This window comes from Chelonoidis abingdonii, chromosome 18 (genome assembly GCF_003597395.2).
Source record: "Chelonoidis abingdonii isolate Lonesome George chromosome 18, CheloAbing_2.0, whole genome shotgun sequence".
Lineage (NCBI taxonomy): Eukaryota > Metazoa > Chordata > Testudines > Testudinidae > Chelonoidis > Chelonoidis abingdonii.
In genome coordinates, this window is record NC_133786.1 from 2,579,204 (window position 1) to 2,594,290 (window position 15,087).

Consider the following 15,087-nt stretch of genomic DNA (forward strand, 5'->3'; position numbering starts at 1 on the left):
CAATTTGGTGGCAGGTCCTTCCCTCAGAGAGGGACTGAGAAACCCGCCGCCGAAGAGCCTGACGTGCAGCCCCTAACCACTGGCTGCCCCAAGCACCTGCTTGCTGCGCTGGTGCCTGGAGCCGGTGCTGCATGCAGACTCAGTCCAAATGAAGGAGCGGGCCTTAGGTACCAGCAAAGCTTCAGTCACAGGGAAGGAGGAGAGCTGGAAAATGTGAGACACAATTTCAGCAAACCGCCTAGCTATCCAGCACTGCACGTTATTCCAAGTGTTTGTCACCTATCCTGGCATTGGAAGAAATTTCCCAAACTTCCGCAAACAAACACATTTTAGAATGCCAGCTGTCTAATCCTATAGGCTGGGTAGGACCCTTCATTGGAACAGTGTGAGGTTCTGCAGGCCAGGAGTGAGGAGTGTGGATATGTTGGTAAGAGCTGTGCAGTGGGGGCCCCAAGGACTGGATAACAGGGTCACTGGCAGAGCTGTGTATGGAGCACAGAGTTGGATTAGCAAGGGTTGTTGCACCTCAGATTTGAGACACATTAAAAGAGCTAGTAGGGGAACACCATCCTGGACTGTTGCTATTATTTATTACGTGCTTTCATTAACACCTTGGGGCTCCATCAAGGGGTCGGGGCCCCTTATGCTTGGGTTTATACACACACAACAAAAAGACAGGCCCTTCCCTTACTGACTCACTAACCCTCCGTTGTCCTTCGACTGCAGAGATATTAACTGCCCACTTCACCTTCAACAGTTTCTTAGAACATGTTAACTCCTTATGCCAAACAATCTGTTCCACTTTGCATTTAGCTGTGACCCTCTGAACACCTTTTCTGGACCTGAAGAAGAGCTCTGTGTAAGCTCAAAAGCTTGTCTCTTTCACCAGTAGAAGTTGGTCCAATAAGCGATATTACCTCACCCATCTCATTCCATTGCATCTCCCCCTTTAAGTTCTACATTCCTACCATTTACAATATTTATACTATCATTCTATCTTTGAAGTTCAATACAGATCAGTCTAAGTGTTGCTGAACCATACGGGTTTTCTAATTATTTGCCTTGAATGCATAACAACTTGGTCGTCTGGCAGTCTACTAGTTAATGACTGGCTGTGGTTGGTTTGGAATCCTTGAGTCTTTTCCTTGTTCTGCCTCCACCATCTGTAGAATTTGCTCTGTTTGATTGTTCTTTCTAAGGAACAAACTGAGATATTGATGGTTTCTGCTGAACTTTCCAACTCTCCACTGTCGGTCTTGCTCACATATGATCTGGGCACTGAATTATTTTTCTTCATGACAGCAGAAGCTATCCATCCTTTTTTTTTCATCCAGTTTGACATGAACACAATCATCAGGTTCTAGACCGAGCAGTTCTGAGTGTCCTCTGTTGCAAAAGTGTTTGCAAGGTCTTTTTGCTTTTCATCCAGTTTGGCTACTCTCTTCATGTCTGGCCATTTTGGAGACAGATTCTTTTCCAGAGTTGGAACAGTCTTTCCGAGTTGTCTTCCCATTTGCTGGACTATATCCAGTAGCCACTATTGGTGTCAGAAGAGCAAGGAGTGGGTCTTCCTGCTGTAGGATTTTATTGGCTCTCTGTACACCTCTGTCAGCCTCTCCATTTGCTTGTGAATAATGTGGGCTGCTAGTAATACAATCAAAATCATATTTCCTTCTGAATTACTTAAATTCTGCTGCAATGAATTATGGTCCGTTGTCCGTCACTAGATGTTCTGGAATACTGAAGTGACCAAAAGTGCACTTAAGTTTCTTGAATGCGACATGTGTTTGAATTGTCTCATTAGCACTGACCCCCTCACCCCCCTACTTGGTAAGGCAACTCCCATCTTTTCATGTGCTGTATATTTATACCTGCTTACCGTATTTTCCACTCTCTGCATTTGATGAAGTGGGTTTTAGCCCACGAAAGCTTATGCCCAAATAAATTTGCTAGTCTCTAAGGTGCCACAATTATTACTCCTTTTTTTTACGGTGATATGTTATGTCTTTTTTGAGTACATTATTGCTATATACCTGGAAAAACAGGTAATGATGACCTCTGGATTTGTATAAACCTGCAGCTAGTCTGTCTGGTAGAGGTGTTTGTACATTGTATAGTTCAGCATTATTCTTAAGTTTATTTGTTCTGAAACTCCTTTCAAAAGTCCAGTTTCACCAAATTCTCTGAGTTCTTCCACCTTTCTCACTAGACCCATCGCAACTGCCAAGTTGCAGCTGAGAAGGTTGCTGATCTTTGATCCTTTGTTCACATGCACTCTGAATGCAAAGCTTTTGTCTTTTTAAATTGCTTCTGTGGTGAACTGGCCCATGTGATTCAGAATAACTCCAGGGCTAGTCAGAGCTGTGTCAGGTGACTTCAGCTGTGGAAGTGTTGAAGATTATGTTAAGTCCCTTTTGAGAGGTCTGTTCCTGAGTCTGTTTTAAAGTCAATAGTCTTTCCATGCATATTCAGTGTCACTCTCCAGACACACTGTGTCATCACATGTGATCGATCCCAGAAACAATGGCTCTTGATTGTCTGTCTGTAATATGTCAATTCCCCGATTGCTTTGGTTTAGCAAACAACTGCAAAATGTCCATACTTTGTGCATTTATTACACCTTGTGCCTTTGGGTGGATGTGCATCATCTCTTGGGATATGATTTTTTTCCACATATTATGCATTTAGGCTGCAAGGCTTTGGTGTCTGACTGGAATTCAACCCTCTCAGCCTGGGAATGATTTCTCCTTGCCCCAGGGATCTTATGGTAGTGCTCTTGCTGGTTCTGTTGACTGCTTCTGAGCTAGTTTCTTGTTTTTCAAGCGTGGGCAAGTGGCTCTTGGTTTTGCTATCTCACCAGCTCAGACTGCTTTACTGTTTGAATAGCTGTGTGTTGGCTTAAGTCTGTCTTTAATTGTAGCTGCTGTGAAATGTTTGTATCCGTTAACTAAACATCCAGCCTGTTTCTGATATTTTCATATTTGCAGTTCCGAAATCCCAGTTTTCAGCCAATGCATATGGGGCTCTTATAAAACATTCAACATTTTATCCTGGTTTTTGAATTCTCTGGTGAAAACATGCTGTATAAAGTATACGTTGAACATAGCCAAAGCCTTTTCCTATCATCTTTGTGACTGTCTTCAGTAAAGTGAAAGGATTTAAAGATCATAGAGTACCAGGGTTGGAAGGGACCTCAGGAGGTCATCTAAGTCCAACCCCCTGCTCAAAGCAGGCCCAATCTCCAACTAAATCCCCAAATGACCCCCTCAAGGATTGAGCTCACAACCCTGGGTTTAGCAGGCCAGTGCTCAAACCACTGAGATATCCCTCCCCCTGAGAGCTACTTCCCCATACCGTAAATTAAAGAGCATACCCGTATACCTTCAGTTTCCTAATACAGTTTTGTAGCAAACTGAAATCTTGCAAAATCCTGCTTCCAGTCTGTCCACTGTAAAGGTGTGATGCATGGCTAGAAAGGGTTAAACATCCTGCAAAATAAATAACCCTCAAAAGCCATGTGGAGGGATCACGTTTGTGTATTTACATTCTGTATGAGTCGGGTCAACAATGTAATCAACAGTCCGTTTATGCTATATTCTGATAATTCAGAGGTCAAAAGAACGTCCTATGACGTAAATGAATTGTAGACATGGGATATCTTGGTATTCATCTCTCTTTGTCCCTCCACCATTCACAGTACATTTCAAACAAATGGCCTTGTGTTAATTCATATAGCTAAGTACCGGTGATGGAACTCCTTTGAAGTCATTCTAATTATCTTTTGAACTCCCAACTTGTCAAAAGACATGACATTGTATAAAAGATCTGTGGGTCCTGATTCTGTCATTGCAGATCTGTTTAGGCTTCATCAGGGGAAGTTTGAGTTGCAGGACTGAAGTCCCAGTTATGCTGGAATGCCCTGAATATAATCTCAGAACAGTTTCTGAAAAGCTCTTTGCAGCTATGAAGCTCACCATCTCTGCTATGTATCAGAGGGGTAGAGGTGTTAGTCTGTGTCCACAAAAACAACAAGGGAACTGTTGTTTGGACTTCTGAGTAACCAGAAAGGTAATAAAGAAGCTGTTTTATGATGTCTTGGTAAATCTAAATATTGGAATATCCACCAGCTTTATGTCCAATCCCTGTAACAAACCCCATTGTTTACTCTATCCCCATATCTGCTCTAGTGACACCATCAGAGGACCTAACCACATGAGCTGCACCATCAGGGGCTCACTCACCTGCACATCTACTAATGTGATATATGCCATCCCATGCTAACAATGCCTCTCTGCCATGTACATTGGCCAAACCAGACAGTCTCTATGTAAACAAATAAATGGACACAGATCAGACATCAGGAATGGTAACACACAAAAGCCAGTAGAACACTTCAATCTCCCTGGACATTCAATAACAGATTTAAAAGTAGACACCTTTCAACAAAAAGCTTCAAAAACAGACTCCAAAGAGAAACTGCAGAGCTACAATTCATTTGCAAATTTAACACTATTAATTTGGACTTGAATAGGGACTGGGAGTGGCTCGCTCATTATGAAAGCAATTTTCCCTCTCTTGGTATTGACACCTCCTCATCAGTTATTGGGAGTGGACCACGTCCACCCTGACTGAATTGGCCTTGTTAATACTAGCTCTCCACTTGCGAGGTAACTCCCTTCTCTTCATGTGTCAGTATATCTATGCCTGCATCTGTAATTTTCACTCCATGCATCTGAAGAAGTGGGTTTTTTACCCACAAAAAAGTTTATGCTCCAAAAAATCTGTTAGTTTTTAAGGTGCCACTGGACTCCTCATCATTTCTGCTATGAATCTGCACCTAGATGGATTGAACTCATGTCTGTATTGTGGCAGGGTTATGTCAGTTTTCTTGGAAAATTTGAAGAAAAGAGTTAGACTTATTCAATGGTAATTGAGACAAAATACAACATGGTCTACAAAAGGCAGATCATGCAAACCAACCTGATTCCTTCTTTGAGAAAGCCCAGTTTTTAGACAAAGGAAACGCAGTGCATCTAATTTACCTTGATTCAGTAAGCATTTGATATGTTCCGCATGGGGATTATCTAGTTAAATTGGAAAAGATAGGCAATATGACTGAAAGGTAGATAAGGAACTGTTAAAGGGAGACTACAACGGATCATACTAAAGTGAACTGTCAGGCTGGAGGTTACCTAGTGGATTCCTCAGGCTCGGTTTTGGGACCAATCTTATGTATCTTTTATTACTGAGCTCAGCACAAAAAGTGGAATGTGCTAAGAAAGTTGTGGATGACACAAACTGTGGAGGTATTCTAACACAGAGAAGGATGGGATATCATACAGGATATTGGATGCTTTGTAACTGGAGTGAAGCAATAGGATAAAATTTAATAGTGAAAAGTGCAAGGTCATGCATTTAGAGATAATAACAAGAATTTGTTATAAATTGAGGACGCATCAGTTGAAGTAACAGAGGAGAGAAGCCTGGAGTATGGTTGGTCACAGGATAACTATGAGCCGTCAATGATTGCCATTAAAAAGCAAATGCGTTTTAGGATGCATCAGCAAGGATTTCCAGTAAAGATAAGGAGTTTAGTACCGTTATACAAGCACTTATGAACCTCATCTGAATACAGTGTACAGTCTGGTCTCTCATATTAAGAGGTAAAATTCAAACTGAATAGTACAGAGAAGGCTACTAGGATGTCCGAGAATAGAAACCTGTCTATGAAAGGAACTCAAAGATTTGCTTGTTAGCCTACAAAAGAAGGCTGAAGGAGATATGATTGCTCTGTATAAATACATCGAGAATAAATACCAGGGAGGAGAGAATTATTTAAGCTCAGTACCAAAGTAAACACAAGAACAAAGGGATATAAACTGCCATCAGGAACTTTAGACTTGAAATTAACAATTCTAACCGTAGAGAGAGTAAGTTCCGAACACCTCTAAGGAGACATGGGGCAAAAGACATACTTGCTTCAAGACTAATCTTGAAAGTTTATGAGGGATGGTATGATGGGATAGGCTAATTGGCAATTAATTGATCTTTGACATTAGTAGTAAATATGCCCAATGCTTGTGATGGAATGCTTAGAATGGGGATCTGAGTTACTGCAGAGAATTCTTTCCTGGGTACTGGCTGGTGAGTCTTGCTCACATGCTCAGGGTTTAGCTGATCACCATATTTGGGGTTGGGAAGGAATGTTCTCCCAGGGCAGATTGGCAGAGGCCCTGGGGTTTTTTCACCTTCCTCTGCAGCATGGGGCATAGGTCACTTGCTGGAGGATTCTCTGCACCTTGAAGTCTTCAAACCATGATTTGAGGACTTCAATGGCTCAGACACAGGTCAGGGATTTGTTACAGGAGTGGATGGCTGAGATTCTGTGGCCTGCGTTGTGCAGGAGGTCAGACTAGACAATCATAATTGTCCCTTCTGACCTTATAGTCTATGATTCTAAGTACAGCCCTGCGCAGATACAAAATTTGTATCCATGTCCGATCTACAATCCACAAAAATGATCCATGGATATTTGCATCCGCGGATGTGGATATCTGCAGATAGCCAGGAATTTGCAGGGCTCTACATTTAAGATCACCATAGTTAACAAGTGACACACTTGTCTATGTACTTGAATGGCTGGGGCTGAGGGTGTTATAAGCAATGCAGGTATCATGCTGGACACCATGTCAGAGAGTCAGAGGAGTGAGGGATAGAAAAAATCATCCAGTTTTTATTAGTGTCAATCATGTTTATTACGGTAATGCCTAAGGGCCAGCCAGCCATGGGGCCCGTTTCGCTAAGTGCTCTAGAAATCAATTCCCTGGAGTGTGCTGTGTTGTCTCCTAGAGTTTTTATTATTCTGTCTTGTCTAGTTTGAAGAGTCCCAAGCAATGGAGCTTCTACTTTTTCCCCAGGAGGTCATTCCGCACACTGATACATCTCCCACCCAGGAATTGTTATGTGCTATTCATGCTACATTTTTTGCTCAGTCCATTATTCCTAGTTTGCTCTCACACATCACCCTATTAGCCATTATGTCCCTGTCTCCCTACTTTTAGTCATTGTTTAGGTAAACTATGCACATCAAGCCAAATCTATCCCTGATTTCATTGGAGTTACACCAAGCATGAGTTTGGCCCATTTAGATCTTTCACTCACACCTGTCAGGCCTCTGATCATCAATATCAATCATCTCTGGATTTCCCCTCGCCCCCGGTTGAATATCATGTTTTTAGCCTTTCTTGAATTGCTTTGTCCTCACAACTTCCCCTAATCTGGTGTCACCTTTCTGGACCATTAACATGCTGTTACTCCATTAACAAAGCTGTTAGATAAGGCTGAGCCTAACACTGCTCCCTCCTCCCAGCTCAAAGCATTGCCCTATCATTTCTCGTTCCCCTTTGTTTATGAGCCTTCCACCAGTTTTTAGTCCATGTCACACAATCCTTACTCAAGCCTTTGTCTTTGTATTTATAGCACCTCAGTAATGCTGCCCCCAGAGTGAAGGGCAAATACTGCTTGGCTCCTTATCTGTACTGAGAGTGTTATAGAATATTCGTCCTCAGTGGAGCTGGAGGTTTTCCCACAGCTCACACGGGGAAAGCAGTGTGGTTTCGGTTTGGAGATATTTCCTGGCCCATGGTGTGCCATCTCTCTGAGCTGTGCATTAGCTGCTAGCTTTGTGGCCAGTGCTTGCATACTGCCCTGTCCAGAGGCAGTCCTGGGTCCCAGGCCCTCTATAGTAGAGGTCTGCTTGAGTCTAACTTTTAGGACAGACTTGGACCCAAGTCCACCTAACTTGACCCAAGAGAGTCAAGTCATTTTCCAACCTGACCCAACATGATCTGACTTGGCACTGCCATCTCGTTAGGGTGTCTCTCCTCCTCTTGCCCTGGGTTGATGCACCAGGGGTGCATGCCCTGCTCCTGCCATCTTTTGCAGCTGCCCCACTTTGTGTGCTGCAGAGGGAGAGGTGCTGTGACTTGCTCCAGGCTGCCATACACAGGGTGCAGTAAGCTAGAGGCTGGCAGGACTGGGGCATGCAGCCACTCTCACACCAACCCCACAGGCAGCAGGAGGAGGAGAGCCCACCTGACCTGAGCCAGAGAGCATCTGGTTGTTTTCCCACCTGACCTGACCCAGCCCTGACACTTATACTGGGTTGTGTCAGGTTTGGGTCAGGCTGCAGGGCTCTACTGTAGAGGGGATTCAGTGCTTTAGAGAGAGAAGAGGAACACAGAGAGAATCCTTCACAGAGGAGTGCAGAAAGAAGGTTACAGAGAGGAGAAGGGGAGAGAGACAGAGAGAAAGGAGGTCCTATCATGGATTGGTAACTGGTTACAAGATAGGAAACAAAGTTGGAATAAATGAACAGTTTCAGAATGGGAAAACTAAATAGTGATTATCCCCCAGAGGTCTGTACTGGGACCAGTCCTAGTCAACATATTCATAAATGATCTGGAAAAAGGGGTAAACAGCGAGGTGGCAAAATTTGAAGATGATACAAAACTACTCAAGATACTTAAGTCCCAGGCAGACTGCAAAGAGCTACAAAAGGATCTCTCAAAACTGGGTGACTGGGCAACAAAAGTGCAGATGAAATTCACTGTTGATAAATACAAAGTAATGCACACTGAAAAACATAATCCCAATTATACATATAAAATGATGGGGTCTAAATTAGCTGTTACCATTCAAGAAAGAGATCTTGGAGACATTGTGGATAGTTCACTGAAAATATCCATGCAATGTGTAGTGGCAGTTAAAAAAGCAAACAGAATGTTGGGAATCATTAAGCAAGGGATAGATAATAAGACAGAAAATTTCATATTGCCTCTATATAAATCCATGGTACGCCCACATCTTGAATACTGCATGCAGATGTGCTCGCCCCATCTCGAAAAAGATATATTGGGAACTGGAAAGGGGTCAGAAAACGGCAACAAAAATGATTAGGGTTATGGAACAGCTTCCATATGAGGATAGATTAATAAAACTGGGACTTTTCAGCTTGGAAAAGAGATGATTCGGGGGGGATATGTTAGAGGTCTATAAAATCATGACTGGTGCAGAGAAAGTAAATAAGGAAGTGTTATTTGCTCCTTCTTATAATACAAGAGTTAGGGGGTCACCAAATGAATTAATAGGCAACAGGTTTTAAACAAACAAAAGGAAGTATTTCTTCATGCAACACACAGTCAACCTGTGGAACTCTTTGCCAGAGGATGTTGTGAAGGCCAAGACTATATCAGGTTTAAAAAAAAGAACTAGATAAGTTCATGGAAAATAGGTCCATCAGTGGCTATTAGCCAGGATAGGGAGGAATGGTGTCCCTATCCTCTGTTTGCCAGAAGCTGGGAATGGGTGACAGATCATGTGATTATTCCCTGTTCTGTTCATTCCCTCTGGGGCACCTGGCATTGGCCACGGTTGGAAGACAGGAGACTGGGCTAGATATGACCCAGTATGGCCATTCATATGTTCTTATGGAGTAGCTGTTTGGCTTTGCAGCAGGACAGGCTTCCTACCTTACCATGGGTTACACGAAAAACGCGAAGTGCTTTTCATTATTCATCGTTCTCATTTGCTAAGCATCCTTAGCAACCCTTGTTAGATTTCGTTGTTTGGTGATATTCCTGGCCCTGTACAAAACACTAATGCACAGACAGCTCTGTGCAACACTGCTTGAATGTGCTGTTTGCCTGCAGGCTGTGGAGCTCTATTATTCAACATGCGTTAAGATTTCTAGTTTATTTACTACTTCAGAAATGCCAAAGACAAGGACCTAGCAACTCCAGAGCACCGAAAAGCATGACCTTACTTCTTGAAGATGGTGACAGCTAGGCAGCTAGAGTCAGAACAACTGCAAATGCTACCAGGTGCAAGGCTTCCTGCTGAGTCCCATTGTTCCTCATTGGGTCATATGGGTGAAATCCTGGCCTCAATGACCTCAGAACTCCCATTGACTTCAGTGGGGCCAGAATCGCTCCTGATCAGACTATGGAAAGCTGCTGTTTTGAATGGGTATACGAAGTGCTATCGCTAGTCTCAGTAGTGATCATAGAATCATAGAATGTCAGGGTTGGAAGGGACCTCAGGAGGTCATCTAGTCCAACCCTCTGCTCAAAGCAGGACCAATCCTCAACTAAATCATCCCAGCCAGGGATTTGTCAAGCCTGACCTTAAAAACCTCTAAGGAAGAAGATTCCACCACCTCCCTAGGGAACCATTATGCTTACACCTCTATGAAACAGTTTTCCTAATATCCAATCTAAACCTGTCCCACTGCAACTTGAGACCATTACAGCTGGTTCTGTCATCTGCTACCATTGAGAAAGTCTAGATCCATCTCTTTGAAACCCTTTAGGTAGTTGAAAGCAGCTATCACAATCCCTCATTCTCTCGTGCAGACTAAACAATCCCAGTTCCTCAGCCTTTCCTCATAAGTATGTGCTCCACCCTAATCATTTTCGTTGCCTTTGCTGGCCTCTTTCCAATTTTCCACATCTTCTTGTAGTGTGGGCAAAACTGGACACACTACTCCAGATGAGGTCTCACAATGTCGAATAGAGGGGAATGATCACGTCTTGATCGCTGGAAATGCCTACTCATACAGCCCAAAATGCGGTTAGTCTTTTTGTCAACAAGGCACACTGTCGCTCATATCCAGCTTCTCATCACTGTAACCCTAGGTCCTTTTCTGCGAACTGCTGCCTAGCATGCGGTCCCTAGTCTGTAGAGTGCATGGGATTCTTCCGTCTAAGTACAGGATCGCACTTGTCCTTGCTGAATCTCATCAGGTATTTTTGGCAATCCTCTAATTTGTCTAGGTCCCTCTGTATCCTATCCCTACCCTCCAGCGTATCTACCACTCCTCCCATTTTAATGTTCACAAGAGCCTCTAGAAATGTTTAGTTTTCTATATCCAGTCCAAGAGAAGTCTAGTAATTAGCATGACAGCAATGTCCTGCAATATCTTGGACAAATCTTACTGACTTAAATTGAAGTATCTTAGGAGTTCATTGTATGGAAAACACCAAATGTTCACATATTATTGTGGGATTGTGTGTGATGTCTCCAGGGAGGAGACCTGACTAATGAAAAGCTTGGGAAGGGTTATGAGCTTCAAAGAACTATTTGGAACAATGTGAACTTTTTAAGTTAAATGGGTTCCCCAAGAAATCTCTAGGGGGAGGCGTACGCAAATGTAACTCCTCTGGTTCTGCAAAACCCTGTCCTTTGGAAACTACACTCTAAGGAGAAACCCATTGTCTATGAATTAGCTATTCCCATATCATATAAAGGAGGGACTAAGCTTTGCATGAGTGCTCTTGTTCTGAGAAAAAGCAGTTAGGAGCTTGTATCCACACAAAAACCCTGGTGTAGGATTTGAAGGACTGTTTAACTGCCTGAGCCCTTGTGGGGTGATCTCTGGTAAGTTTATTAGCATATGCATAAATTCTTGTACTGTTTATAACATGTTTTCTCTATAATGCTTTCACTTTCAGAATAGCTATGCTTGCTTAGAAAAAGTCAGGTGTCATCTTAACCGTGGCAATTACACTGTTTGAGGAGAAGGCAAAGCAGGTCTACTTAGATGGTATGACTTGCTGGGGAACTCACACTATAGGCAGGGGACTGTGCAGTCTGGAAATATGCCACTCAGGAGGAAGAGAGGCACAGGACTCTGCCCAAGAGCCGTGATGGCTGGGGAGCTGGAAGCCTGAGGCTGTGTGCGCTTGGTGGACCCTAGAGAGGGAAATATAGGTGCAGTTGCTCTGACCTGTGACAATTAATAGGCATGTGGCTAGTAGTGCTGGTTTGCCAAATATTTTTTGTGTCAAATGTGTCAATTTTGAAAAAAAAAAAACCCCACGGAAAATGTCTTCTCTTTTTCCATTTTGAAAATTTTTAATTTCACGGAATTTTAAACTTTTGTTTTCAAATTTATTTTATGGGTTTTTCCCATTTCCATAGCAGCAGTGCATAATATGAACTTCTCCTATTACTCACAGACCATAATATGGCATAACAGTTGAAATAGTCGATTATTTTTATTTTATCTACATTTAAGATCCTTACAGGCAGCTGCTGCTTAGCACAGATTGAAACATCTTCTCTTTTTTCTCAACTGAAGTGTCTCCTGTTTGTGTTGGAATGAATGGAATAGTTTGTCACTTTGACACAAATCATTATGCGCTACTACCACTGACGTTATGAAATAATGTAAAAATAATGATAAAAACATAAACATGAACAAAACATAACATTCTAAACAAAATTTCACAATTCTGAACTGAAATTTTTCTGAAACTGAAAATGTGCAGAAATTTTTCTGGAAATTTTGAAAACATTTTTCAGTCCAATTTGGAATGAAAACAAATTTTGAAATGTTAAAGTTTCCTGCAGAATAGAAATTCGTTTTGACCAGCTCTGGTTGTTAGCAAGATCCCCATATGAGCTGATCTACATTTAAGAACAAGTGAAAACAGAGACAGCCAGGTGACCTGCAGCCACTTGGGTAGGACAGCGTTCTCGCTCTGGAGTGGCAGTGTCCTCCTCTAGTGAGAGCTTCCTTAGCTCCTGTCTCTGTCCCCCATCAGGTCAGACAGGGCAATTGATGGAGGGTGGGTCATGGCATGTGACATGGGGCCTCTGTGGTTGTCACAGACCAGTGTTTGGTTAACGTCATAATGTCATTTCCTCCCAGCACCAAGTGTGGGAGGGGAAACCTCTCCCTGAGTAGGAGGAGCTGGGATTTCAGACAGCTGATTAACATGTCAAGGGGCTTGTGCTGTCACTGGTGCACAGTGAATGGAATCCCAGCAGCAGCTGGGGACCGAGGGCCGTGGTCAAACAGTAAGCTTCAGGGCAGAATCAGAAACAAAAGAACAAAAAATGAGAGAGACTCACAAACACGCCTGCTAACCTGTAAGAAGAGGAAGAACATTCTTGTAGTTTAGGTGCTGGGCTGGGACCCTGGAGCTCTGTGGTCAGTCCCAGCTCTGTGATCTTGGGCAAGTCTCTTCATCTCTCTGGGTTCAGGTGCCATCTGTACAATGGGGAGAGAATGACCCTCCCTTTGTCTATTTAGAGGGTAAACTCTTTGGGGCAGGAGCTGTCTCTTCCAGTATGTGTCTGTACATCACCCAGCACAATATGGCCCTAATCTCCTTTGTGGTCTCTGGGTGCAAACAAATAATGACATGTGAGGACTGCTGGAAAACTCAGCAGTGCTTTGCAGTCAGAGTTTGCTAAGGCCCAGTGATTTGAGCCTGAAGGACATAGGGATTCCCTCTTCTTCAGTGCTCCTCCATGGCCAGACCCCCTGACTCTTTCGTGGCTCTTTTGCAGTCCGATTGATTGTCGGGGGGTTGGTTTTACGGTCAGGGCTGCCACGTTCTGCCTCCCTAGCATCTGGCACTGTGACAAACCCCTCCCCGGCCACAGCAAAGTCAGAGCATTTGCTCACTGAGTCTGAAAGAAAACCCCAAAGAACCCCAAAATGGCCAAGTGCAATGAGTGAGCAGGACTCTGCTACTGGCTATGCCAGTTTCTCCTCAGGCCGGGAATGGGAAAGGTATTGGAGCAGGAGCGGGATCTGTAGAACTGCGTGGAGGGGCCGTCTCTTTCGTAGTGTTAATTAGAAGTGTTTTTCTTTTTTTTTTCTTCTAGTTCCAATTTCAAAGCCTCATGTTGTCCTTGCATCATCCACCGTGCTGGAGCTAAGTGAGTATTTCACCCTGAACTGCTCCCACGAGAATGGCACAAAGCCCACCTACACCTGGCTGAAGGACGGCAAGCCCCTGAGCAATGACTCACGGCTCCTTCTCTCCCACGATCAGAAGGTGCTCACCATCACAAGAGTCCTCATGTCTGATGATGACATTTACAGCTGTCTGGTAGAAAATCCCATTAGTAGCGGGCGCAGCGTCCCAATAAAGCTGACGGTATATAGTAAGTATTCCGATGGTGTGGACACGTGGGGGAAGGCATACAGTTAGTGCGGTGACATTGTCCGTTCCACATGCTGCAGAAACTCTCCAGCCTGGCACACACGGGGAACATGACATGGTGGTTTCAGGCAGGACATGTTTAAATCCAGTGAAATGCCCATGGAGAGCAGTGCACAGTTGTGACCTGTGGTGGAAATTTGCTGATAGGTGTAAAAGGGGCCCTTCTTCACTCAGCCCCGATATGAAGCCAGCCCTTCAGCAGCGCACTAGGGAGTTCTGCGCTGCAGGAAGGGTGCCAGTAGCTCAGTGGGAGGTTCTTTGCTTCTTGGGTCAGTATTGACTTCAAGACCCACAGTAAGCTGATAGAGAGCCCAGTGCTACAGAGAGGGAGGTAAGTCACTCATGAGAGGTATGCTGGTCTTTTGTGTCAGTAGTGACGCAAATGCCCCAGCGAGGTGCTAGCAGTTCTGTGCCTCCTCATCTAGAACCTGAAAGCAACATTTACATAGTAATTTTTTAATAACTGAAAACAAATAAACGAATTCCATGCCCTTTACTGGTGATTGCTCTATATTACTAAAATTAGTTAATTGTTACAGGAAGTGACTGAGTAATTGGTATTTGCTGATACCAAATAGGGTGACCAGATGTCCCAATTTTATAGGGACAGTCCCAATACTTGAATTTTTTTCTTATATAGGTGCCTATTATCCCCCACCCCGTCCTGATTTTTCACACTTGCTAGCTGGTCACCCTAATGCCAAATGATATAACTACTTGTGTTTTCTCAGGGTTGCATAAAAGCAGTAATTAGCTGCATGTGCAGAGCCCACAATGTGTGGGGCCAGGTTCCCACTCTGGGGTGGCTGATCTTTTAGAAGGCTTTTGCCTTCTCACTGTATCTGAAATAGCCACTCTCCAGTTCTGTGTGGGTGAAGTGCAGGTGAAATCCGCCTACCATCTGCAGCTAGAGCATGGCATTGCAGTGCAGTCTTCTGAGGCCACTTGGCTAGTCTGGCCCCTGCACACTGACTGCCTGGAGAGATCCTGTGGTACATTTCTTAGTCCTAGCACAGACCGCCTTTGCCCTCCACACAGTGCTTCCTGTGGCAGAAAAGAGGTGCCAAGG

At 43.8% G+C, this 15,087-nt stretch overlaps 1 protein-coding gene across 1 annotated transcript in view; it reads left to right on the forward strand.

The window, feature by feature from the left end:
• The window catches only part of HEPACAM (hepatic and glial cell adhesion molecule), a 71,611-nt gene that overhangs the window by 38,602 nt on the left and 17,922 nt on the right, over positions 1–15,087 (forward strand). Inside the window, exon 3 of the mRNA XM_032767147.2 lies at positions 13,678–13,959. Within this exon, the coding sequence (XP_032623038.1) occupies positions 13,678–13,959 (282 nt within the window). The remainder of the gene's footprint in view (positions 1–13,677; positions 13,960–15,087) is intronic.